The 22,792-nt window shown below is 42.6% G+C and overlaps 3 protein-coding genes across 6 annotated transcripts in view; 1 reads left to right on the top strand and 2 right to left on the bottom strand.

The window, feature by feature from the left end:
• Nucleotides 1-1,612: 1,612 nt before the first annotated feature.
• Nucleotides 1,613-6,394, bottom strand: LOC306715769 (BOS complex subunit ncln; the record flags this gene model as incomplete). The annotated part of the gene is made up of 15 exons (XM_079186238.1): nucleotides 1,613-1,669; nucleotides 1,808-1,886; nucleotides 1,964-2,017; nucleotides 2,097-2,269; nucleotides 3,175-3,213; nucleotides 3,322-3,409; nucleotides 3,525-3,703; nucleotides 3,789-3,928; nucleotides 4,039-4,127; nucleotides 4,302-4,405; nucleotides 4,488-4,565; nucleotides 4,696-4,793; nucleotides 4,889-5,033; nucleotides 5,261-5,451; nucleotides 6,244-6,394. 15 exons carry the CDS (start codon nucleotides 6,392-6,394, stop codon nucleotides 1,613-1,615), a joined length of 1,665 nt encoding a protein of 554 aa, XP_079042364.1.
• Nucleotides 6,395-9,337: 2,943 nt separating this feature from the next.
• On the bottom strand, nucleotides 9,338-16,878 carry fam219aa (family with sequence similarity 219 member Aa; the record flags this gene model as incomplete). 4 transcript variants are annotated; one of them, XM_079156604.1, is made up of 6 exons in its annotated part: nucleotides 16,757-16,878; nucleotides 12,367-12,463; nucleotides 11,731-11,824; nucleotides 11,156-11,236; nucleotides 9,958-10,033; nucleotides 9,338-9,559 (listed from the first exon to the last, which is right to left on the bottom strand). In XM_079156604.1, exons 1-6 carry the CDS (start codon nucleotides 16,823-16,825, stop codon nucleotides 9,338-9,340), a joined length of 639 nt encoding a protein of 212 aa, XP_079012730.1. In that variant the 5' UTR covers nucleotides 16,826-16,878. The 4 variants fall into 4 exon arrangements, with proteins under 4 accessions (XP_079012730.1, XP_079012731.1, XP_079012732.1 ...); XM_079156605.1 differs by having other exon boundaries at nucleotides 9,338-9,496; XM_079156606.1 differs by having other exon boundaries at nucleotides 9,338-9,496; nucleotides 9,979-10,033.
• A 1,687-nt stretch (nucleotides 16,879-18,565) lies between these two features.
• Nucleotides 18,566-22,792, top strand: part of dnai1.2 (dynein, axonemal, intermediate chain 1, paralog 2) — a 17,285-nt gene continuing 13,058 nt past the window's right edge. The window contains exons 1-14 of the mRNA XM_079186346.1: nucleotides 18,566-18,653; nucleotides 18,867-18,947; nucleotides 19,078-19,204; nucleotides 19,494-19,549; nucleotides 19,646-19,786; nucleotides 19,950-20,009; nucleotides 20,132-20,260; nucleotides 20,461-20,545; nucleotides 20,651-20,768; nucleotides 20,988-21,031; nucleotides 21,149-21,396; nucleotides 21,642-21,731; nucleotides 21,985-22,066; nucleotides 22,272-22,351. Of these exons, the coding sequence (XP_079042472.1) occupies nucleotides 18,585-18,653; nucleotides 18,867-18,947; nucleotides 19,078-19,204; nucleotides 19,494-19,549; nucleotides 19,646-19,786; nucleotides 19,950-20,009; nucleotides 20,132-20,260; nucleotides 20,461-20,545; nucleotides 20,651-20,768; nucleotides 20,988-21,031; nucleotides 21,149-21,396; nucleotides 21,642-21,731; nucleotides 21,985-22,066; nucleotides 22,272-22,351 (1,410 nt within the window). The 5' untranslated portion in view covers nucleotides 18,566-18,584. The remainder of the gene's footprint in view (nucleotides 18,654-18,866; nucleotides 18,948-19,077; nucleotides 19,205-19,493; nucleotides 19,550-19,645; nucleotides 19,787-19,949; nucleotides 20,010-20,131; nucleotides 20,261-20,460; nucleotides 20,546-20,650; nucleotides 20,769-20,987; nucleotides 21,032-21,148; nucleotides 21,397-21,641; nucleotides 21,732-21,984; nucleotides 22,067-22,271; nucleotides 22,352-22,792) is intronic.

Genomic DNA, 22,792 nt, shown 5'->3' with positions numbered 1-22,792 from the left:
AACAATAAAGAGAGTGCCAATAATAAGTGATCCAATTAGCCTCGTTTGACCTTACATGCACCACGTGGAAAAGTGTTCAATTATATGAGTAACATTATTTGCTGAATTACATTAATTGAAGGAATATAAAGTAGAATTGATCATTTTCTCAAGAAATCCAACATGTCTTCATAAATAATTACTTTATCCCCTTAAACCCATAAGGTCCATGTGGCTGTGCCTCTTACCTGCCGGGGCTGGGGGTTGTTCCTTCGGTGGGCAGATGTTGGCCGAAGTTGTTCTCGTTTCGCTCTGTCGGGAGAGGCAAACTGCTCTTTGTACATGGTGAGGTAGAGCTGGGGAGCCATCTTCACTTATTGTCTTACCTATTAGCCACTGCTTCCCTCCAGTCCGCCTGACAGTCATGGACATCCCTCTCCTCCCCTGTCACCTGGTGGCTCCTCCCTTTCCCTCATACTGTCTGTTGTTCTTTTACTCACACTGCAAACATTGAATGTGTGCATTTGTTTCACCCTAAAGATGGTTGCTGGGTTGTGCATGCCACCTACCTTGTTGATGTATATCAATCATTCTATGTTTAATGTATGACAACATCAAATGTGTGCATGCATCAGTAGCTATGAATCCTGCTGGGATCTTCGTCAACAAACAAATACATGGTGAAAGCTTTGTTTAACTTGCACCTATTGTGATGGATCTATATGTAGGGAGAAGGGAAAGGTTAAGAGCATCCTTGCTGAACCAGAACAACTCTTTATGCTACCTGAACACTCGGGCCACTAATCCTCCTAAAGCCCAAGGCCCCATGCAGAGACACACATACCTTGGGTCACTGTCCATGACCTACTTCCCTCCCAGGGCCCCACACAAACTAGCCAGCACTGATCTCAAACACTCGGCTCCCAGCTGTTTAGCTGTCTCATAGCTAAAACAGAATCAGTCTTATCAGATCTACAGAACTGGAACGAACCAGAGGAGGGATGGGATTTCTAAGAATCTCCCAACACCACCACCACCACCACCACCACCCAGGGTCACCTCTATCCTCTGTCAGCATGCCACATGAGCATCAATAATTCACCAAGCGCTGCAGGGTGCCTTTGTGTCTCCACTGTTCTCACTGAGTTATCTGTGACAGGAACTGGCTGTTCATCTCGCCGCAGTGGCTGGGCCTTGTTTGACAGCCACGTTAAGCCGAGTCAAATCCATGTCAACAGATGCAAAGCAGGGGGCATGGGGAATCATAGTAATGAAGCGGCAGCAACGTCCTTCACGGGTGCTCAAATCAAACCCGACCTCTAGTTTGTGTTCCCTTCTACAGTTTACTTTGACCCCAGGCAAATCCCATACTCCTCCTTTATTTGTTTTGTTTACTTCACATCTCGTCCAAACAACAAATTCCAGTCTGAGAAATGGTTTACAATACAGTGTATTTATGAAAACAATATACATTTCAAAGCAAACGCACACTCCGTAAGTTGTGCATACGATTGGTCTTAGAAGATCCTTGCTGCATTGCTTTCATGTTCTGCGCAGCCAGTGAAGCAGGAGTCCAACATGTGCAATGCAGACTTCAAAGCCCTTGTCACCGACTCAGCATTCACAGTCTCATTCACTCGTGTTTGGATTTCACTGCCGCTTTGAGCTTTGTGTAGAGATAACCAAAATTCTGTAAGAGAGCACAGAGGGAGAAAACAAACCTGATATGTCAAGCGTTGACGACCTATCTGTTGAACGTGTGAGATGACATACAAGGTGCCGTGCAATACAGTATGAACGGACAATATAAAAGGGTGTATTAACGAACCTGGATGGTATAGTAGACGATCCCCAAATAAGCAGCAATGCAGCCGCCGAGGAAGAGATCAAAGGCTGCAGGCTTCACTCTGGGATAAAAGGTGTGTCAGTGTCCTCGTGTCTTATTAAAATATCATCCAAAATGCATACGAGTTCAGATATTTACCTGTACATCACTATTGGTTGGTTCATTTGGTCAAAAAAGGTAATATCAGGGTCCCTGTATGAAGAAATGTAGTTAATCATGGGTGATATGTTTTGCATTGGGATGACAGTTTTCTGCTGCTACTACATTTTACCTCCTATCCTGTCGGTAGGCGTGTCTGTGAACTTGCTGCAGGTAACGTTTGAACTCGTGCTCCAGTGAGTTGACCAGCAGGATGTGACGGGGCTCTTTGTCCAGCAGCTGGGTGGCTCGAGGGACTGAGGTCAGGAAGGACATCAGACTGGACATACGACTGTCGTGAAAGTCCTGCGTCAACCGTTTAGACGTGGATTCACATAAAGAACAACGTAGGAAAGGCCATCACATAAAAATAAAAGTAGCCTATGTCGAGCATGAAAAACCTAATTTTCTACACTTTCTACACACTTGGAATCGCCTGCCACAGACGCTTGATTTGTGAGTCTGATGGCTGAGAGGACCACTCTGAGCAACAGTGGAATAGGAATAGAAAAAGAAACTGGGAGCTTAGCATCAACATGTTTGCAGATTTAAAGAGGAACAAGTTCCTGTTTCAGTGTCAAGTGTACAATAATGCAGCCAATAACAAGCTGGAATACTAACAGGTGTGTTGCTTTAGCAAAGCTATTTTTAAAACCTCACACCAGAAATAGCAGGTTATTGTATGGTGAGCACTATTGGAACTGGATCACAGAACATCATCTGGACAGACTATGGACTGACAAACCACAGTTTAAAACTCCTCAATACAACCACTGAGTAGACTGCAAAGGGTCCAAATAATATAAAGTACAGTTATGGGTCAATTTAAATCGAGGGTCAATTAAGCTTTTCTGGACTGGAAAACAAATTCAAAATGTAGACTGAACACAAGTTTTAACAATACATTTTTTTTATTTTTTGGGGGGCCAAACTATTTCAAATGTAATTAATACATTTGGTGTCTGAATTATACTGTTTTTGCCTCTGTTAAAATAGTCACTATTGAAGGAAAGAAGAAAAACATCAATATAACAGGTGACTTAAGACTTTTGAAGGACGGTGTATCTTAATAAATGGTTTTATTCAAATGCCCCCAATCATTAAATGAAGGTCGGGGACTTTGAAGACACAAAACTCTGCAATGCCTATAAACTAACACCAGAGGTCAGCACTTGCCTTTGGTTATTGACCAAAATAACCCGCCAACTTACCAATTGGCCCTTGAAAACCTGCACATCTTTTGGTGAAACCTTGTAGAAGATAATGAAAATGAATCACACATTAAAATGCTGATGACAGATGAAACCACAGTATATGTACTCGGATACATGCATTCCATTTTCATGCATTTTAATCACCTTGTCAGAGATATTGTACATATAACGTGCCAGTGCTTCTGCTAGGATGATGCCATTTCGCTTCATTTTCCTGTAGTCCACTTGTGACCTGTGAGAAGACACAAAGGCAACTGTGATGCGTCTTTTCATATCATCTCATCTTATAGCAAACAAGGCCTTCAAGCACCAAGTCATAATAATCAACCACAGAATAAAGAACCTACATAGTGTCTAGAATGGAGCCACGGAGCTCAGATTTGGGGTCTTCCAGACGAGACAGAGTGAAGCTTGGTATCCTGCGCAGGCTGTAGCGCTCATGCTCCCACGCTACTGTGGACTCCACAAGATTGATCTTCTTGTGGACCAATCCCACCTTCACCCAGGGAAATCTGGAGGACACCACCTGGTGGAGTGATCGCACATTTTAAGTCCATGAAGACCGAGAAAGGCCTACTCCATATTTTAGACCTGGCAATAAAGCTTGTTACCTCCTCCAGCTGTTGAATGAAAGACTGCATGGGAGTGTCGGGTTTGGGAGGGCGGGACACATGCATGTACAGTTCATCACTGTTGGCCAGTGTATCCAAACACAGAACAAATGCCACATTGTCATGGAGCAGGCTGGACTCTGGAGAAAAAGAAAGGTTTGGATGATATAAATCAGGGCTGCTCGTTTTCAGATCTGGTGGTGCTGTAGACTACTTTCAAAAAGCCCAAAACACTTGAAGAAAAACTCACCGGCATGGTCCAGATTATCCTCAATCCATCTCTTCGTGCCAAGAAAATTGTACTTTCCTCCTCCAGTTAAGGAGAACATTAAATGATATCTTTAAAAGAGCAATCAAGCATTTAATAGTATGTTGGTTACCTCTCCATGACATCCACTTTTGTTCAGATGATTAGCAGAAATCTACCAAAACAGATGGTGCTAGTGTACGGCTCCCTTGAGAATGGGACACAGCTAGGTTTTCAGCCAGGTTTTGGGGGGGGTTGTAACTCACGGTGGTCTGGTGCTTGGGCTACTGAAAAGCTTGTGGAAGAGACGTGCCAACTCTAGCAGGATGGTGACCCCACTGCCATTAGAGTCTGCTCCGTATGACAACCACTGTGTTACACACAAATACAAACATATAGCGTTATACTAGAAGCGCAGAAAGCTGTGTTTACATCATTTCTACGTGACTCACTGGTGCCAGCCCGTAGGAATCATAGTGGGCAGTGATGACGACAGTGGGTACATCCTCCCCTGCTCCGGGAAGCACTCCCTTGAAAGAAACATCACCAGTTATACAGTGCGGAGCTGAGGACCAATCACAAGCCAAACTAATCAGGTTTGACTGGCATCTGCAGAACGTCATGCGGTCAGAGGTTGGTACCAGTCGGTTCCATACTCACCTCCAGTGTGGTGATGATGTTGTCAGTGATGCCCTTAATAGGGACATTGTTGCTCACTAAGATCTGAAAGGCTGTCGCTGTGACCATACTTCGAAGCACTGTGAAAAAAGAAAACGTATACAAACCTCGGTATGGACACGTTTTATTGTTTTTCACCTCCTAAAAAATGTAACAATCCTCTCGCTCCTTTCACCTCTGACGAATATAGATGAGGTCCTGGTGGCAGCAGCTTGCTTGACCTCCTCATACATGTAAAGCAGCTGTTCGTCCTCAGGCACAACATACACAGGCATGAGGGTCTCCTTCAGCAAAGCCTCGCTCTCACTCACCATGAAGGACTGCGAGGGGAAAAGGGAACTCTTTCTAGTCGCAGATATATGAAAGATGCTCTGCGGTGTGGTGATCACAACACTTCAGCAAGCTACTACCTAAAACCCTGGAGCACTAAGATACTATATATATCACATTGAGAATCTGTATCCTGTCAGAAAATAAGAGTGTTTTTCTTATTGCCTTGCAGAATGTCCTGGAGCAAAAAAGGAGTTTCTGGATAACTTGTTACTACCTGCACAGTGTCATGGGGGATACCGGAGATATTTTTGGGCAGCAGGATCAGGATGGCGGCAGCACTTTGCTTTTGGGCCTCAAGGTATTTTTCTGTGGTGAAGTCCAGCACCTTCATGATGACGCAGCGGCGGGTCAGCACCGGCTCATCGGCTGAGCGCGCCTCCGCCACCACGATGGCTCCACGGCAACCTCAGGAGACAAATGAAATGAACACAAATATCAACTCAAGCCGATATACTCAAGTACTGTACTGGTAACTGCCTGCACTTTATTTCTATTCTTTGTTAGTTTACACTTCTACTACACCTCATTTTAGAGGATATGTTGTATTTGTACTCCACTGCTTTTATCTCACCGCTATAAATTTACATTTTTGATTTTACATGCAAACATGGTCAGTTTATGACATAGGACACATTCACATCCCGTTTAGATATTAGTGTACCAGTAATAATTACCCAACAGTATAAGACACACATAGGAAGGGAAGAAGAAAACGTAAGTAATTAAAGTAAGTAAAGTAATTTTTCAGACCTCTAATCTTCAAATATTGGATGATATGATCTCTTTGGGCCTCCAACAGTTAAATGCAAGAAGTTAAGAGGGGAATCTCTCTTTAACAACTGATTGATCTGAAACAAGACAAGGGCCCCAAGTAGACACAGCTTTTGAGGTCACAAGCCAAAAAGGTTTAAATACTGGATTAAGTAACTGGTAACTACAGCTGTCAGATAGAAGTAGTAGAGTAAAAAGTACAATAGTTCCCTCTGAAATGTAGTAGAGTAGAATTTAAAGCAGCATCAAATGGATATACTCAAGTAAAATACCTATATTGAATACACTTATTAAGTTGCTTTGGATAAAAGTATCTGCTAAATAACTGTAATGTAATGTAAAGTACCTCAAAGCTGTACTGAGCTTGAGTAAATGTACATAATCACTCTCCACCACTGGAGTTGAGGCGTGACGCTCTGGACTCACCATGCTTCCTCTGTACCAGGTTGAACTGTTGCATCCTGTAGGCTGTGAACTCGTAGGTGGAAACAGCCGGGAGAGCAGAGCCGTGCAGACGCTGGACACAGACCAGCAGCAGCAGCAGCTCGGCAGCTACACTCAGGTCTCTCAGCAACATGATGTCACGTCCCGCCTGCGTCTTGTTATGGTCTCAATCTATGAGGGACGGCTGATGTTACGGTAAACTACATACGAGGCCTGACTATACAGAGTACCATAGACTCACTCCCACAGTTTACAATAACATATTCCACCTATAACCATGAAGTCAGTTATGTTCCAGTAGCATCATTTGGGGCATGGAAATGTCCCTCACCTGTCCCCCAGCAGTCCTGTCGCATGAGCCTTTGTACTACGTCTTCCTCAACTTCAGTGCTACTCCTTTCAGCGTGGACACAAACTAGATCCTGGGATTCGAGGCGTCTTCTGTAGGTAAGCCACCATTCACCATCTGTTCCCAAGGGATCAACTCAAGGCTAATCACAAATACCCAACCCCCCACCTCTCACACTCACTACTCTTCCATCTATCTGTCCCTCCTCCCCTCCTCCCCATCCTCTCTTTCCTGGCTGAAATGCTGCCTTCAGTCACTTCAGTAGATAGTCCATCAATCACACATCACCAGCAGAGACTCTGTGTGGGAGCCAGGCAAAGTGTTTCATACAGTAGCTATTTGTTGCACCTCATCTAAAACATTGTTTAAAAAAAAAAAAAAAAAGAGGAATGGCGAAACTTGTACAGTTAAAAACTTAGAGAAACGCATGGCACCATCACACTTCAGATATCGAATATTTATTTTTTTGATATGTTGCACTATACACAGAACTTTGACACAGTTAAAATCTAAATGGAACCAGTTCACAATCATCATAATAAGCACCTGACAAATAAAAAAAAACGTTTAAAAAAAAAATCTCTCTGCACATGAATTATTTCCCATTCTTGAAAAATAAATTAAAAACACACAACTGCAAATAAATAGCTTATGTTACAATGCATTAATTAGGACTCTGAACTTAGTGAAGCTACACCCCTAGTGAGACAACATTGGCCCGGAGTAGTGCACACGGCACGCCTGCGAATCTATCGGGATGAAGTTAATGGTAGAAAAAAAAAAAAAAACGCACCATAGTCAATTACAGTCAGTCCCTACATGTAAATGTTAAGTGTACACAGCTACTGGTCAGACACACGCCTCAGCTAGTAGCTGCATTAGTGACACATTACCTGACCTACTCTTCTATTCAGGTATTTTTCTACGTAATACAAGTCATTTTATCATCTACACACATGGCACCTGTAGCTTGTTTTAACGCTTCTTTTCTTTTGTAACTCAAGTGCTGCAGAGACATTGAGGCCGTATAATCAGGTACATCAGTGATGAGAGAAAGGAGATGTCTATCAAGGTTTAAGTTATGTTAAATAGAAAATATTTTTCAGGTGTCGAAATGTGCATTTTGTGTTTTTTGGGGAACAGATTCACATGCAAGTGACTTTTATCATCTGTAGATCTGAAGAGATGTGATGTAAACGTTACAAATAATCAGTATGCATTAAGTACTTCCTACTCAACATCATTGGAAAACATCCATTGGCATAAAGCATCGACAATACACAGCTGTGTCCGGTGCTACATATACAGTCCCCAAATCAAATCAGACAAATTGCTCATATTATAAGTAACGGGGAATATGCGCAGATGTACAACCATACAAACCCCAATATACTTCAAACTAAAATTGTGTCTTTTCTGAAAAAAAAAAAAAATCCATTTCATTTCCATCCAAGCAATATGGAATCAATTTATAGACATTCTACAAAAACCATAACACAGGTACAGGCCAAAACTGCACAATTTTCTATGTATTTGCACATATTCTAAGCCTCATATTATTATTATTATTATTATTATTATTATTATTATTATTATTGGTAGTATTATTTTGTAACCACATTCACTGGTGGTGACTGCCTTTGTGCTCCTCTCACACATCCACTCACGTCGGGGGCTTTCATGGACGAAAACAAAGGACGTACGCAGCAACTCATGAGCTGTTTCTAATAACGGTTTCTCTATATCTACCGATATTACAGTGGATGAACCTAAACACTACGAACTCGATGTTTTTAAAAGCACGCCTCACGTATCGTCTCATCGGCACAAGGATGCGTTTAGAGGTTGACAAAAACTTGATAAATCATCTGCACAAGCTGGTCATTAGGACACAGTGTAAACAGGCAACATGCTAAACTATTTGTTTTCAGCTTCTTTTAACTGAATGTGAAACAATTACGCAGTACAACCTCGGTGTAACAGACAAACTTGAAAACGAAAATCTGGAATTACTCCCAGAGTGTTGCGAGTGTAAGCATTAGTGTTTCACCAGCAGCTTGATGGTTTAGAACTACTTCCTTGGACATATTCAGACACACACATATGTCATTTTCATGTCTGACACATATATACACAGGAAGACAAAGCAGACTGGCTGAAAGAGAAATGAGAAAGAAAAAAACAATGGCCACTACAAGACGTCCAATCTCTCCTTGTCCTTTGTTCGGACACTTTCAATGACACACCAGTAGAAGAAGAAGCAGACTCCATGGATGATGCGCTGTCACGGTGATGTCACAGTGTCACCCTTTCAGGTATTTGTTCCCACTGACTTTGTTTCCACAGTGACCTCACAATCCCCCATGGTCCTTGTAAACCAAAATATCCACAAGCATGAGATGGAAGTCAAACGAAGACGACGCAAAAGTAACACGTTTTCCTTAGAGGTAATGTTTCTGCCATCAGTCGAGTCCTCGCTGAACCAACAACGCAGAAGTAAGATGCACAGATCCTACCATAGGAGGAACGCGCACTAATACTGTACATAGTGACTCTTTTCTCACCACTTGACCTATCTCCATTTCTTAACTTAGCATGTATAACGCTTGTTTTCTCTTTGTGCCGTCGCCAGTTGATAGTTTGTTCCTCCTTGCTGCCACTCTGGTGTCAGTAGTTGTAGGTGGCAGGCAGGAGGGTTTCTTTTGGGGGGGGGGGGGGGGGGTTGCGCTATTGGATTTGACAGGCTGTGGAGGGAGCAGCCTGGCAGCACATGCAGGTGGGGTTGACCGCTTTTGGGGGGATCAGATCCAGGTCCTCATCATCCGGGATCTCATCGAGCCGGTACCCATCCTTCAGGAGCTGGATGTTCAGGTCCTGGTTGATCTGCTGCAAAAGGCAGAAGAGAGGAGACACAGTATCAGCAGAGCTTCGGGACAGTATGGACCAATCCTTCAGCTAGGAACGACCTTGTTAGTTAAACTAGTTCCTATGTTGATTAAAAAAAAAAAAGAAATTGCATTATAATTACAGTTTACAGAAACAGAAGGCAGCAACATCATTGTGCAGTCAGGTCATATAGGTGGCAACGGGGAAAGGCAAGAAGCACAACAACAACAAAAAAAGACTCTAAGCAGGAGAAATGAAAAGGAATTTGAATGAGAACTATGGAAAAGTCTTTACGGATGACTGTGACTATGAATCCTCGGAGGAGCCAGCAAAGGTTTATTTCAGACGGGTGCACATATACCTGGTGTGAGTGGAGTGACAATGGAACTGGGTGATCAGGTGGTGATGTTTGTGGATTCACCAAATGACGCTGTGAAACAGTATAATGCGTGTATAGATACCTGGTCCCTCAGACATCTCACCTCGGCTGAGGAGTATCCTGATGAGGAGTATCTGGACATGTCGAAGTCATCATCACTGAAAGACAGGTGACACCAGCGGTTAAGACAGAAGCGTCTCAAAAAGGTAACAGTGAGACGTGATGTCTGAATGTTGAAAGTAGACGTCTAGCAATTCAATATTGCTGGGAGACTCCAGAGAATCAGACTTTTAAAGAGCGGTTCAATCGAAGCAGCAGAGGTTGAGTTATTCACAGTGAGTCAAGCCATAAAAAACAAATGCTGGATCCTACGTATCCCATGATGCAACTCTGTAAACTCTTTCGTCCTACGCTTCCTGCCTGCTAAATGCCCACGTCTTTCAAACTCTGTGGTTCCAGTTTGTGACGCAGACACTATTGGGGTTATTGAAGGTCATTTAGTCTGTACATCATCAGCGGTGTTTTATTTATTTTCTTATAGATTATAGATATATAATATCAGTTAACAGTGACAATCTGCTGCAGTCTCTAGATTCATAAATGATTGGCTTTTTTTCAGTGAGGCTGAATGAACAACATACAGGACAATAACGACATTTTTAAAAATAAATAGTAATCAGGCTAATGCACCCGACAGGCTTTTCCCTCCAAATGAATAATCTGCCTTTCAAACTGCCTTGTAAACAACGAACAGAGCGACATTGTCCAAAGGGCTCTGCACGCGAGTCTAAAATGTGGACAATAAACAAACTGGTGTCCTGTGTTGCTGTGAGTCAGAAAGCTTGTCAGAGGGCGTGTATGAAGCAATACATGACGTAAGCTCGGTTGGCTTCCAGAGTTCTCATTTGACATGAGAGTTTCCCTCGTGCAGCAGCATACGGAGGGCACAAAGGGTGGGACTCGTATGTGTCAAACGCAGACCTGCTGGTACAAGGGGGGGGGGGGGCGAGCACTCCCACTGAGCCGCTTTTCCCTGCCCAAATCCTCACCCTGCTATCCTCTAATCCCGCGCTCCGGGAGAGGCTTTGTCCCTTTTTTTTTTAGGATCCCTTCTGTTAAGAACTCTCTCAAGTTGCTCTCTGGATTAATGCGCAATCCGGCAGAGTGAGACCGACAAAAAGCGCAAAGTTAGCAAATATCTCCTGTTCACTCCCTTTAGGTCGCCCTGAAGCGTTTGTTCTTCTAAATGTGTGAGACCATGTACTACGTGATATACATACCTGTCGGTGTCCAGTGCTACCAGGGGCTTCTCATCGGGGCTCTGGTCTAAAGAGGAGTAGCCTTTGTTTGGCACCACCAACCTGAAGATGAGCGCAGACACAACACAGAAGACAGAAGACTTGAAAACACGACACAAACATACTGCTCTTCTTACACGCCACAAAGAAACACAAATTGGGGCTAATCTGTAGCCTTCAGACTGCAGGCGTTTCTAGATTATCTTTCCCAGACCAGTCGGTAGCCTTTCTTATATTTCCACTAATCCACCAGTGGGATTAGACAGATGAGCCAGTTGTCAGTGTTGTTGGTTGCACTGGGTTTATGCTCGGCGCTCTGACTCTTTTATCACCAGTCACACCACGAAAACATCCCTTTCTCTAAAAAAAATAAATAAAAAATAGCTCTGTTGAGCATTTGGTTGTAACGTTAGGAAGTCTGACGGCGTCCCCAGCAGGCCGAGCGGATGATACCAAACAAAAAAAACATTCTTGAGATGCTAATTGATGCAAAGTGTAACATTTGTGGTCGAGGTGGTCAACACAAGGGGAAACAAGGAGGCAGTGGAAGCCGTTACCTTGTCCTGGCATTCTTCTTGGGCTGTTGATTGACAGGACTCCCCACGGTGCCATTCTTCACTGATCCCTTCCTGGCAAGGTCCCTCTGTTTCTCTGGGCAACCACAGGGTGTGAGGTCATCAGTAAATGCATCAATAAAGCTCACCTCCATGAGCGTCAGATGCCGATTTATATGATTTTGTTTGTTGCAGAAAGCAATCAAATACTTTTAGTGTTATTATCTGCTGTACAACTGCTGCACAGTATACAGCCTATAAAACCAGCACAAGCAACACCTTTAATTGAATTGAAATAAGTTGTATTATCCTTTGACAAACTGAACATTTCGTAGATATTGAGCCCTCAGGACCAAATAAATATGAGTGTGACGAAGGCTTTCAGTGTTGCAATGCTGGGGAATATAATTCCACTAACATAGAGTACTCTCTGTGAATATCATATGGTTCTGGATTCAAACTAATGTTTGGGCTTACTTTGACCTTTTACGATGCCTTAACACAAATATGCATACAGCTGTAGCCCAGGGCAAATATGTTGTGTGTTGAGTTCTTTCCATTCTACAAGGACTTTGTTTCTGCTTACTGTTAAACCTCGATTATTACTGCATTGATTTGCAATGTGTTTTCTTGTGATACCTATTTGGACTTGCAGTGGTGAGGGCTTGTAGTTCATGGCCACACTGTCTCCCTTGGTGTCAGCGTCTGCCTCTGAGGTGGAGGACGCTGCTGGGTCCTAGAAAAAAAAAAAAATGTAAAAAAAAAGAAAAAAAAGGCACAGTACAGAGCATGTCAGCTTTGATACAAGAACACTAAGAACTAACTTCATATGTTATCGTCTCATCATAGACTGAACTGTTTGCTAATTCAGCGGCTGACAGGGATTAAACTAAACAAGTTGTCTCTGGTAATACAATTCAAATCGACTTGTGCTATACTTCCACTGGGCAGCTGAAATTGAACACAGTCCTGAGGGCACAATCAACTCAGTACCGAGAGCCACTCGCTGATTTATCAGCAAGTCCACACAGCACAGAAAATCAGCTCTTTTTTTTATTTTCTTTACAGAACCTGCTTGTGTGTCCAGTACCCTGGCGATATTCCCCGAGCCTATATGTGCCACTATAGCTGCCTGGTTTTCTACATCAATAGGCTCGAGTGTTCTGGCTATATGCGCTTGGCTCTGTCTCTTTTATGTGTGAGCAGCGATGACATGGGGAGGAGGCCGTGAGAGAACAGAGGGGGTTGCTGTTGCAGCCACGGCTTCCCCAGATTGAGAGAGGGGAGCTGACAGAGCGCCACATTATGTTGGTCCTACAGTCCTCCCCTTGTAGACCTCTAGAGGGTCTCCACATGGACTACCAGGCATTTGGCTTTCAGTCACTCTGTATTCTCTCCAGAGAAATGGCTGCTATGTTTAAACTATCCCTCAAGCAGTTAAAATACCTGGAGCGGAAACTTTTTATTGAATTATTTTACAGTTAAAGTTGAAAAATTCATATCGGCTCAGATCACTGCTTTATACTTGCATACATTATGCTACTATTCTTCAGTAAAAACGAGAGTGTCTTTAAAGGTTGCAGGGGGATTGATGGGACAAAATAAATAGGTCTAGACACAGATACATACTATAATAGTGTGTATCTGTACTGTAAGAATTCAGGCCGATTCCATGAGAGCAGTAGAGCTTATCCAATCCCACAGGGCCTGATAAAACATGCATGCGTATTTAGCTGGGGACAGTGAGAATATACATTTTCATGTAACGCATTTAAAAAAAGCTGTCAAGAACATTAAAAAATCCGGTAAAACAACAAAACACAACACGCTTAGACACATGTGATGTCTAGTTAACGCACAAGCAAAACTAAAGCAAAAAAATGACACTATTGTCATCAGAGCAAAAAGGCTGATATTGTATCTTTTAAATGTTTCTCAGCAGCCATCCAGACTCATCCATCCGTCATTGTGATGGGAAAGTAACCTCCTTCCATTTCTCTGCAAGAGCGAGAGCACTGCGGCCAAATACACCTTCAATGCATTCAGTCGTCTCATTCTCATCCGGCGAGGGAGCATCATCCATTTAACTGTAATAATTTAATAATTAATGAGAGCTGCAACAGTGACGAGCCGGAGCAATGAAAGCACAGCACACAGATGAGGCATTCCCACAGTAACGAGCACAAACACGAGCTCTTTCTGTTCTGCGACAGGCCCTTCCCTTGGATCATTGAGGCTTACCCACAGGATTTATTTTTTCACTCTTGTTTTTTCCACACTTCCCTTCCACCTCGGACAGATACTGTGATGAGGTAGGGTCATATTGTCTGTCAAGTAAATCCCTTTGAGATATTTCAGCAGAGCTGGCAGTTAATAATGAAAGGGATTCGGTACTAAGACGAATGGGACAGAATTCACCGCCTCATCTTGAATATAAGACGACTAAATTACTGATAGCAACTGTAGCGGGAAGCCCAGAATAAAAACAAGATAGAGCTCATCTTAAAATAGACCAGCTTACACTATAGCACTACAGAGTTTGGCTTAAAGAAATGCTACCAGAAGGGTCAAAAATTTACAAAATAAATCCTTATGTCAGTCACAACAGTTAGCTGAAGCCAAAACAAGATGGGCCATTTAAAAACGTGTATTTATAGCCTATAGTTCCCCGACAGTAACTCACAAATGATTTGCGAGCTGGCCTGTGACAGAAGGAGTGACACATTGATTTTGATGTATGTAAAAATCAAACAGGGCCACTGGCCCTGACCTTCAACATGCATTCAAATACACCTGCATTCACTCATGGTCACACACACACGCTCAAGAGAAGATGTGTACACACACACACACAGACACATATAAATGAGACGCCCTCTTAGTGTATCCGTTACATCAGCATGTTCTCAGACTCCTTTACTGCCGCTGATGATGAAGAGCCACAAGGCCGCTGACACAGCAGAGACACCAAGCCATTGGTGGGATTACACACCCCGGCCTCCCACCGGCCAATAGCAGTGTCGGCTGATAGATCAGGTGACCATGAAAACAGTTGCACGTTATCCTTATGACAATGGGTCATAATTAGATTGAGGTGACAGTGATCACTCCCAAATGTCCTTGTGCTTAATGATGTTTTTGAGAGACCATGTTTCATTCAGAAAAATCACTTAAATTTAGTGCAGATTAAAAAAAGTTAACATTCATAATCTAAAGCATGAAAAAAAAAAGATTCTTCCATCATAAGAAGGGCTGATTTCATGGGTGGAATATGGTCTCAAAATGCCTTTATTTTACATGGGAATATGTATTTAAAATGACCACGTGTGGCGGCTGACATGGGTCTTCATAAATACATTTTGCCATGTAACATTTTTATTAAACACAAACCCTACAGTGTGATTTGGATTAGTTTCCAAGGGCGCTTTGCATTTTTTTAATGACCATTTTCCACCGATGCATTGAGCCCTTCACAAGCACAGCACACCTGAGGGATCCAAAGAGCACCTGATCGTTCACCACAAAAGAGCCAGCAAAACGCCTCTACTCCATTCTCTGTAAAAAGCTGTTGTATTTGAGTGAAATTTATTCTCAACAAGGACGCAGGTGCCAGGTGTATTCATGCGTTTTTTTTTTAGCAATCACAATGAAGTTATTAGCATTATAATACACATCCATGTGTGCCACAGCAAACTGTGATTCTGACACAATCAGACATGGTTTGAATGGAAAGTGAGGGAGTGTTACAGAGGCTGGGACTGCAAGATAGCAGGTGTAACATTTAGGAGGCCAAGGCATGATAATAAGTAATTACATGATAAGGAATGAACGATACCATTCGTAACTGACACACCGCAGCCACAATCCAAGTATCTCTGATATTGGATTCCACAGAAATCTCACTGGATGAAACATGAGAGCAGACTGATCAAATCATCATAAAAGGAGAGGCAAAAAGGAGACTTTCTGTACCAGAGAAAGTATGTTCCTCTGTGATTTCTGCTGGAGTTTAGCCTCAGGGGTAGGAGGGCTGGGGAAGCACGGGTACTATAATGAACAGTAGAACTTGGAGCGCTGCTTTTGCCTAAAACCCGAAGGCAAACACTTACAAAGTAAAAAAAAAAAAAAGGGGGACAGCTGTTTGAGACTGCTTTGTTTGAAGTATGCAGAATAAGGCTGGCATATGAGAAGGATCTGTGGTAATAATAATGAAATGTAGGGAATAAGAGCAGTGGTTCAGTAAGTTATTGGTGGCCATTATTTATCATTTCAGATGTTGTCCGGTGTGCAGGCTGGGCCTTGTATTATACTTGCATTCAAACCTGGAGAAATAGGCCCCTTGTGTGATGAACAGCACGATAGAGAACTAAGCACAGAACACATTAATGTCATGACTGGCTACTGTTTGAAGTGTATCTGTTGCAAATTGTACTGGCAGGTCTGTGTCCAATAAGAAAGCATGGAAGGAGAGACTATATCCTCTTACTATGGGCCTGCTCGGGCTAGCCATCCTGAAGGGTTGCAGTCTGCAGTATCGGTGTGGACGGAGCTCCTGTTCACGCGATCATTTGGGCTCACAGCACCTACAGCCAATCCCGACCCCAAATAACACGTCACCAAAAGACGAAATGTAACAAAAATAAAATACAGTGGGCTATGTCGTCTATTGATACTGACGTAGATTTAAAACAACAACAACAACATGATTTTAGTCAAATGCGTGGTTTAACTACTAGGGTACAGTAAAGTGAATGCTTTGTCTATTATTTAATCCGTATATGTATTATTTATGTAATCACTCTCTGGATAAAGAGAGATGACGTTATCCTTTCATCTATAGAAGATCAATCTACACCCATCCCAAAGGCTCAGTTTGTGCCAAAGCTGCACATTGCTATCGGTTAGCTCACACACGCAGATTACATGTCACACAGCTGTCAAGATAAACCCACGAGCGATACTAAAATGTTGCATTCAATAGAATTATTTGCAAAAAAATAAAATGTTGTTTTTGTCATTGCTCTCTTACCAAAGGCTGAGTCTCTCCGTTGACTGGGGGCACTTGGAACCGGTCGATTTCTTCCATCATTTTTAACATAGAAACGGTGCGAGAGTCAAAGATAAACGGTGACTTGTGTCTCACTATCCCGGTAGATGATGCTCGGTTTGTCGGGATCCTTCGTTTTTCAGCATGATAGCAGTTCGTTTTCCTCCATCCTGACAGAGGTGACTCGACAGCAAAACAGCAGCACCGCCCCACTTCCGGGTCTATAGAATATTAATGAGGAGTCCGACCAATCACAGAGGAGATCGCACTGAAATGCGTAAGGGAGTAATTCCATGTTTTTACGGTGAATTTAAATGTTTTACTAATAAAAACATTTGTAGAAATCTATATGAATACAATACTGTTTTTTTGTATTACCTTAACGTACCGATATGTTCGTGGCATTGCACACGTGCGTTTCATTTCAGGGAAATATAGCCACCCTTTTAGCCTGATAACATACAACATAATAGTAACATTAAATTAAATCTTAACGTATTGTGGTCCCAAAAAAGGTACAAACAGCGCCTCTAAGGAACAAAACGCTGTTTCAAAAGTAAAAAATGTAGGTGTGTGGCTTTCAAGGCGTATAAAATGCTCTTATCGGCAGATACAATTAAAATATCAGTGCATTAATTTACAACTTGGAAAAACGGATTTTCTGGTTTGTATTAGGATCTTTGCCCTCTTTTTCCTGGATTATATTAGGATATTTGCCCTCTTTTTTCTGGATTATTTTAGGATATTTTCCCTATTTTTCTGGATTATTTTAGGATATTTTCCCTATTTTTCTGGATTATTTTAGGATATTTTCTTTTGCCTAGATCAGGATATTTGCCCTCATTAATGACTGACAGGCCGAGACTGCTGGTTGTCTTGGTAACCTGTATACAGCAGCAGGCCGTTGCAGAACTAGTCTCGTGTTGCTTACAGCTAACGTTAACTATGTAAGCTTTCTTTTTTTACTTTGTGTCGTTGTACTGTATTTTGACAGAGCTAGATTACGGTGAAGACATTAAAACGATCTATCAATAACGCTGCAGCGACGATGAAAAAGGTAAATGACAACTTTTGTTTAGCTAGCTAACGCTAGCGTCATCAATGACTAACCTGACGCTAATTTAGCAATGTTTTTCATTTGTTTTTGCCCACAGGGCGTACTTGCTCGGAAGGCATCTTTAGCTGCAATCAAATTTGCAGCTAAGAAAAAGGTATGTGCACTTCCAAATCACACAAACCTGGGGCCAAATTCCAGAAATGCCTGAAAGTTCAGACTTTTGGGCATTTGGCTGTGTGGGAGCCATATTCTATTTGCTGTTGCATGTTTGCTTGTGTTTGCATGTTTAACTTTGGTCGCATCTGTTTCTGCATTGAATGTTACAGGGATGTTATAGTTTGTTATGGGAGGTATGCGTGGGTGTCAGACTGCCGTCACTTTGGTGACACTTGGCGACCGTTAGTGACGTTTGGTTGGTAGTGGGTGGAGTGACGACAGTTATTGACGGTTGGGAGTTTTGGTAGTATCTGAAGAAGAATGGAGCGGCACAGTTTTCCGACCGTGTCTGAAGGAATGTGTTATCATATGTGGATTGGATCAATAAACACGTATTGCTTTCCTCTACGAGCGGTATCTGTCTGAGATTTGTGTTTAGGACCAGAAACACGCGTCAACTGAAAGTTTACATTCTGATAAGGTTTGGATGCTACAGGCTGCAATAGTTAAAACAACGAGAAACACATGTTGCAGCTTGACGTAACTTATTTACCATTCCAGGATGAGGAAGACGGAGCTGTGGATTACGGTGATGGGATGACGGACGACTGGTCTCATGGGAAAGCACTCATTAAGCCCCTAGACCAACTGGAGCTCACTGAGACTGTAAGAGATCTTCATTGCTCAGTTTTATGACAGGCTGTGTAGAGGGAATTGGCTCAGACTCTGCTGCTGTTGCTTAATTCTCTCTTTCCCCGCCCAACTAGAATAATTCATCATCATCTTTTAAACATTATTTTTGCAACCTTGGCCAAATGAGTCAGGCATGTGTAACCTTTGCTGCTATGTGCTCTGCTTTATCTATAATGTTGTCATTAGGAGCTGAATGAGGAAATCACAAGGATCCTGACTACAAACAACCCACACGCTCCACAAAATATTGTCCACTACAGCTTCAAGGTAACAAAGCTATATCCAGGCACATTACTTGACAACACTTGCTATAGATGCATCACTGTAATATCACAAACAAACTAACAGGTTTCCTCTGCTCGCTGTTCCTCACATCATTGCTCATTGTGTTTCCCAGGAACGTGCCTACAAGCCCATCGGTGTTGTGGATCAGATGGCTGTCCTCTTCACGTTGGAGGGCAGCCTCGTTTATCAAGATTCTGATGAGGCTCGTAGACTGAGGGCCAAGGGGGATCTCCCCAAGGGTAGTTACTGAAACATGCTGCATTCTGTGTTTACGAATCACAGTTACTCTTTGTTAGACATTCAAGGCTAACATACTATTCTCTTCCATAACAACTGCTCTCTGTGTTGCATAGTGTTTACATGTGGTGATGTTTTCCTCCCTGGTGTAGTACATCATTGGTGCCACAAGGTGTCCCTTTAAACATGGGTCATAAAACTGAAGACATGGCTCAGAGTTTATACAGAAAAGAGTGATGTGTTTGTTTTCTTGACAGACAAATCATGATTGAATGTTTCTAATGTGTCCAGAGACTGCAACAGCCGATACTGGAACAGAACCCGATGAGGACAAACCGGACACCCTGGTCAGAGCACTGGTCTGTGTTGAACAGAATATTTTTTATTTTAATCCAAGAGTATAACTTAAGCTACAACTCTGTCCCCCTGTTGGAGTTCCACAGGCCACACTTGTAGAAGTGGATGAAGCGGGAGAAGAGGACAGACCAGACAGCGCTGCCTCCAAAGCAGACATGGAGCCAAAAGCTACTAACCAGTTCAACTTCAGTGAGAGGGCCTCCCAGAGCCTCAATAACCCACTGAGGGTAGGGAGGAGAATCTCAACACGCATCTTTTACGCAGTATAGTTGGGATATCTAACATTTCACAGAGGAAAGTTTGAATATCGGAGGGTATGAAAAACATAATATTGATGTGTGTATAATAAAATATTCATAGCCTAATGCCTTGTAAAAAATGTTCCTGCAGGAAAGAAGCTGCCAGACTGAACCTCCTCCACGCAGCATCTTTGCTGCCACTGCTAATCAGGTACTGAATTCCCCGACTTGTTTAAAAGAGATGCTTAGGCCAGGCTTGTTGTCCCACTGTCGAGCATCAGTGAACATTTGCGCTCACGTGGGCCGACTGTAATGACTCTGTTCTCTCTGCAGTGGGAGATCTATCATGCCTATGTGGAGGAGCTGCAGAAACAAGAAAAAAATAAAGAAAAGCAGAAAGCATCGGCTTCAAAGAAAGATACTGACAAAAGCAAGAAGAAACCGATGCTGGTGGAAACTCAGGTCAATAGAGTGCTCACCCTTCCCTAATTTGAACATGTATCAAGCATCTTAGCACAGTTACATCTGATTACAATGCTGACTCATTTAGACGGTCAAAGCATAACTTACAATGGCATCAAGATGCTTCACACAGTAATGTAATACATCGGCAAAATCTATTATCGTGTTTCCAACGAAATTGTGTCATGTTTCTGTTACAGAACGATGACATCACCAAAGTGAGAAAGTCGGTCAAGATCTTGGAACGAATGGTCCATCAGAATATTTTTGATGACATAGCACAAGGTATGTTCAAGTACATCTGTCAAGTGACACACAATGATGAACTACAATCCCGTCTGAAGTTGCTCCAGATTCTCTTCTCCCTGCTCGCCTTTCATGCCCTTTCAGATTTCAAATACTATGAGGACGCATCTGATGCCTTCAGGGGCCAGGAGGGCACTCTTCTCCCCTTGTGGAAGTTTCAATATGACAAAGCCAAAGGACTGTCTGTCACTGCCCTCTGCTGGTAGGTTTGCTGAACAACTCTGTTAACGTTCACTTAGAATGATGTTCATTATTATTCTTTGGGGGGGAATTTGTTGTCGCGACTGCCCTCCTGTCTAGATTTTTAAAGATATCATTGATTGTATACCTCAATTATCAGTGTTTGCAGTTCAAGGTTTGTACATCTCTCCTGCTGTTACAAGAAGGGCAGGTGACTAATTGACGCACCTGTCCTCAACAGGAATAAGAAATATCAGGACCTTTTTGCCGTGGGAATGGGATCGTGTAAGTAGTTAATGAAATGTCTCAAGTGATAAGTGATGTTAGCATTTCTATTCTGAGATATTTGACCTGACCGTCCTTTCCTCCCCGTCCCCTCTCCTCTCACCCTCTGCTGGCCAGACGAGTTCAGTAAGCAGGGGTGTGGAATGCTTGTGCACTACTCATTGAAGAACTCTGCCTTCCCGGAGTACATCTACCCCACAGACTCTGGCGTCCTGTGCCTCGACATCCACGAGCAGCATCCCTACCTGGTGGCGGTAGGCTTCTATGACGGCTGTGTGGCTGTCTACAACTTGAAAGAGAAGGGATTGGAGCCTGCGTATAAGAGTACAGCTAAGACTGGCAAGCACACGGACCCAGTCTGGCAGGTGAGAGGAGGGGGCAAAGGTAGCGGTGATGGGAGTTCGGAGTGTGTATTCAGTTTTTGAGAGCTATCCTAAATCAGTTAGTTGGAAGTGTAAGCGGACTAACACATTCTCAAACACCAGACATGCAGCCATGACGAGTTACGATACTTACTCTAACCTTGCAGAGAATTTCATGTCAGGTTGGAGAATTTCAACCATTTTCTTCTGTTTTCAGTAGATTTATTGATTTATTTTTTTGTATTCAGGTGCGCTGGCAGAAAGACGACATGGACAATAACCACAATTTCTATTCCGTGTCATCTGATGGCCGCGTTGTGTCCTGGACTCTCGTCAAGGTTAGCTGAGGCATTATATTTATTTATCCTCTCTGTAACTAAGGTCATTTATCTCAGTATAATTTAAATATAATGAAACTTTTAAGAGGCTAATTACATGTTTTGTGTCCACTCTGGATAAGTGTGCCTGTGTGATTGTTCACATTTGCCATTGTTTATGTTTGTTTTCATTTGAATGTGTGTTTATGTCTATCACTTGAACTTGTGTACAGTATATCTATGACTGCATCACAGTGTGTTTGCATGCTTGCAGAATGAGCTGGTCTTCACAGACATTATCAGACTAAATGGAGTCTTCTCTGAGGGGCCAGAAGGTGCACAGCAGCCTGGCATCGGTAAGATCGCCATGTCAATGTCAATTTGTGAACGTACGTAAGAATGTATGCAATTACAATACAATGTTAACAGCTATTACTCGTGCAAAGTGCTGACACAATAAATGTCACCTGACATCAGATCAGATTTGACTGAGTCTGGTGCGTCAGGCGTGTCTGTAACAGTGCGTGTCTAATTTAAGTGCTTGATGCCTCCTGTACACAGCCTGCGGTACATCGTTTGACTTCCACAAACAGATCGACTATCTCTTCCTTGTTGGCACCGAGGAGGGGAAAATACACAAGGTATGTATCCATGATTTGACTGTGCTGGCTTTGGCTTGATGACACTAGGTCACTTCTACAATTACACTAAGCATGTTGTCGGCGTGACTCACTTATTAAGGGACGGGCATCATAGCATTACTTGTGATACAGTAGCATCAAGATACAGAACATTGTCAGTAACGACAAATCTATGATACAAAATACAATACGGGACAATCATCTATAAATACATGACAATACAGTATGTGTGTGTAAAAACAGCACCCTATAAAATGGCAAAATAGTTTTCAAAGAACATGAATTTACAAGGTACTGTGTCATTCACTTCATTGACATTCTTTACACTTTCATTCTGTGTAATACTTTGTATTATCATAATCCATTTTAGATTGATTTATAAACACACAGGTAGCCACGGATATTAGATGATTTAAGTAGAGACTTGACACTTGCTTGAGA

The sequence above is a fragment of the Pholis gunnellus genome, assembly GCF_910591455.1.
Source record: "Pholis gunnellus genome assembly, chromosome: 3".
Taxonomy (NCBI): Eukaryota; Metazoa; Chordata; class Actinopteri; order Perciformes; family Pholidae; genus Pholis; species Pholis gunnellus.
Note: the sequence above shows the minus strand (reverse complement) of the source record. Positions and strands in the feature narration are given on the sequence as shown.